Consider the following 1,708-nt stretch of genomic DNA (forward strand, 5'->3'; position numbering starts at 1 on the left):
CTTGGATTTGAAAAAGAAGAAGGATGAGGCAGTTAGGTCGCAAGAGAGAACGCTTAATCAGCGTAACTTGGACTCCTATGGAGGGAGAGGTTTCGCTCCCCGATGGGACCCCCTCGAGAAGATGGCAGAAGACAAGCGCAAGCCTACCCCACATATAAGGCTAGGGAAAGCTGAGAATCTCGATTTAATAGAAGCCAAAAGGACATATTCTACTTAATGAGAGACAAATTGCCGACCCCTCCGAGGGTGTCTCACAAAACAGAAGGAACATGGATTTATGGTGTGAATATCATAAGGAGCACGATCACATTTTGTCTCAATGCCGTGAACTAAAGAACTTATTGGATAAACTGGCCGATGAAGGCAAGTTGGATACAAATCTAAAAAGGGATAACAGTCGGCCCTGAGGTCACCGGGATGATAGTCACCACAAGAATCTGAGGCACTCTGATGGGAATAAGCAACAGTCCGAGGCAACAGAAGGAATAATTCACATGATGTTCGAAGGGTATTCGGAATACTACCCCAGCAATCGGTCAATCAAGGATAGTGTTCATATTCTGAACGCTATGACCGTGGTAGATAAGCAAACTATTGATGGGCCGAAAATGATTTTTGGAAGAGAATTAAGCCAGTCAATTCAGTTTGCCCATGTGGCGGACTGGGCTAATCAGTTGGCCAATTATGGAATTGAGTTCAAACCAAGAACGACTATCAAGGCACAAGCTCTTGCGGACTTCCTTGCAGAAATGACCGGGTCGATGGAAGAGATTCCCCTGGAAAAGGCATGGAAATTATATGTCGACGGGTCTTCCACTCGCTTTTCATCTGGAGCAGGGTTACTAATAGTCTCCCCCGATGGGGCGAGGCTAAAGCATTCGGTACGATTTAGTTTCTCTGCCACTAACAACGAGGCCGAATATGAAGCTCTGCTACTAGGGTTAGGAATATGTCTCGCTTCCGGAGCTAAAAAAGTTGTCGCGCACATGGATTCACAAATGATAGCCCAGCAAGTAAAAGGGGAATATGAAGCGAAGGATGATAGCATGAAAATGTACCTTGCAACGATTAAGCAACGGTCAAATTTCATTCGTGGTCCTCCTTCACATACCTAGATCAGAGAATGCCTAGGCCGATGCCCTTCAAGATTGGCTAGCTCAGCCATCAGCAATAAACCAAGAAATGTAGTTTGGGAAGTTTTACCCTACCTAAGCATAAACGCCTTTGTTAGAGGGGTAAATCGGACTGATTCGTGGATGGATCCATACATTGAGCTCCTTAGAGATGGAAAACTACCGGAGGATCCAGAATTGGGGCCGATTATTGCTATAAAGGAAAAATGGTTTGAATGGTATAATGGGGCTCTATACAAAAATCTTACACTAACCCCCGCCTCAAGTGTGTAACACCTACTGAGGGAAACTACATCTTAAGGGAGATACATGAGGGAGCATGCGGCACACATCAAGGGATTCAGACTTTAACTGGAAAGGTGCTTTGGAGCAATTACTATTGGCCTAACTTCAAGGCCGATGTCGAGAACTTAGTGAAAACTTGTAATTAGTGTCAATTCTATGGAGAGATGCCTATTAGGCCCACCAACTACCGCTCTCCAATTCAAGTCGTTCTACCCTTCAATAGATGGGGAATAGAACTCCTAGGTTTTTTCCCTCCAGCCAACGGGCAGCGTAGATTCTTCTTAGTTGCT

At 45.0% G+C, this 1,708-nt stretch overlaps 1 protein-coding gene across 1 annotated transcript; it reads left to right on the forward strand.

Moving 5' to 3' along the window:
• Nucleotides 1-269: 269 nt before the first annotated feature.
• Nucleotides 270-1,115, forward strand: LOC130827354 (uncharacterized). The gene is made up of 2 exons (XM_057693046.1): nt 270-363; nt 409-1,115. The coding sequence occupies exons 1-2, from the start codon at nt 270-272 to the stop codon at nt 1,113-1,115; spliced, it is 801 nt and encodes a 266-aa protein (XP_057549029.1).
• The last annotated feature ends 593 nt before the right edge of the window (nt 1,116-1,708 follow it).

The sequence above is a fragment of the Amaranthus tricolor genome, chromosome 11 (genome assembly GCF_026212465.1).
Source record: "Amaranthus tricolor cultivar Red isolate AtriRed21 chromosome 11, ASM2621246v1, whole genome shotgun sequence".
Classification (NCBI taxonomy): domain Eukaryota; kingdom Viridiplantae; phylum Streptophyta; class Magnoliopsida; order Caryophyllales; family Amaranthaceae; genus Amaranthus; species Amaranthus tricolor.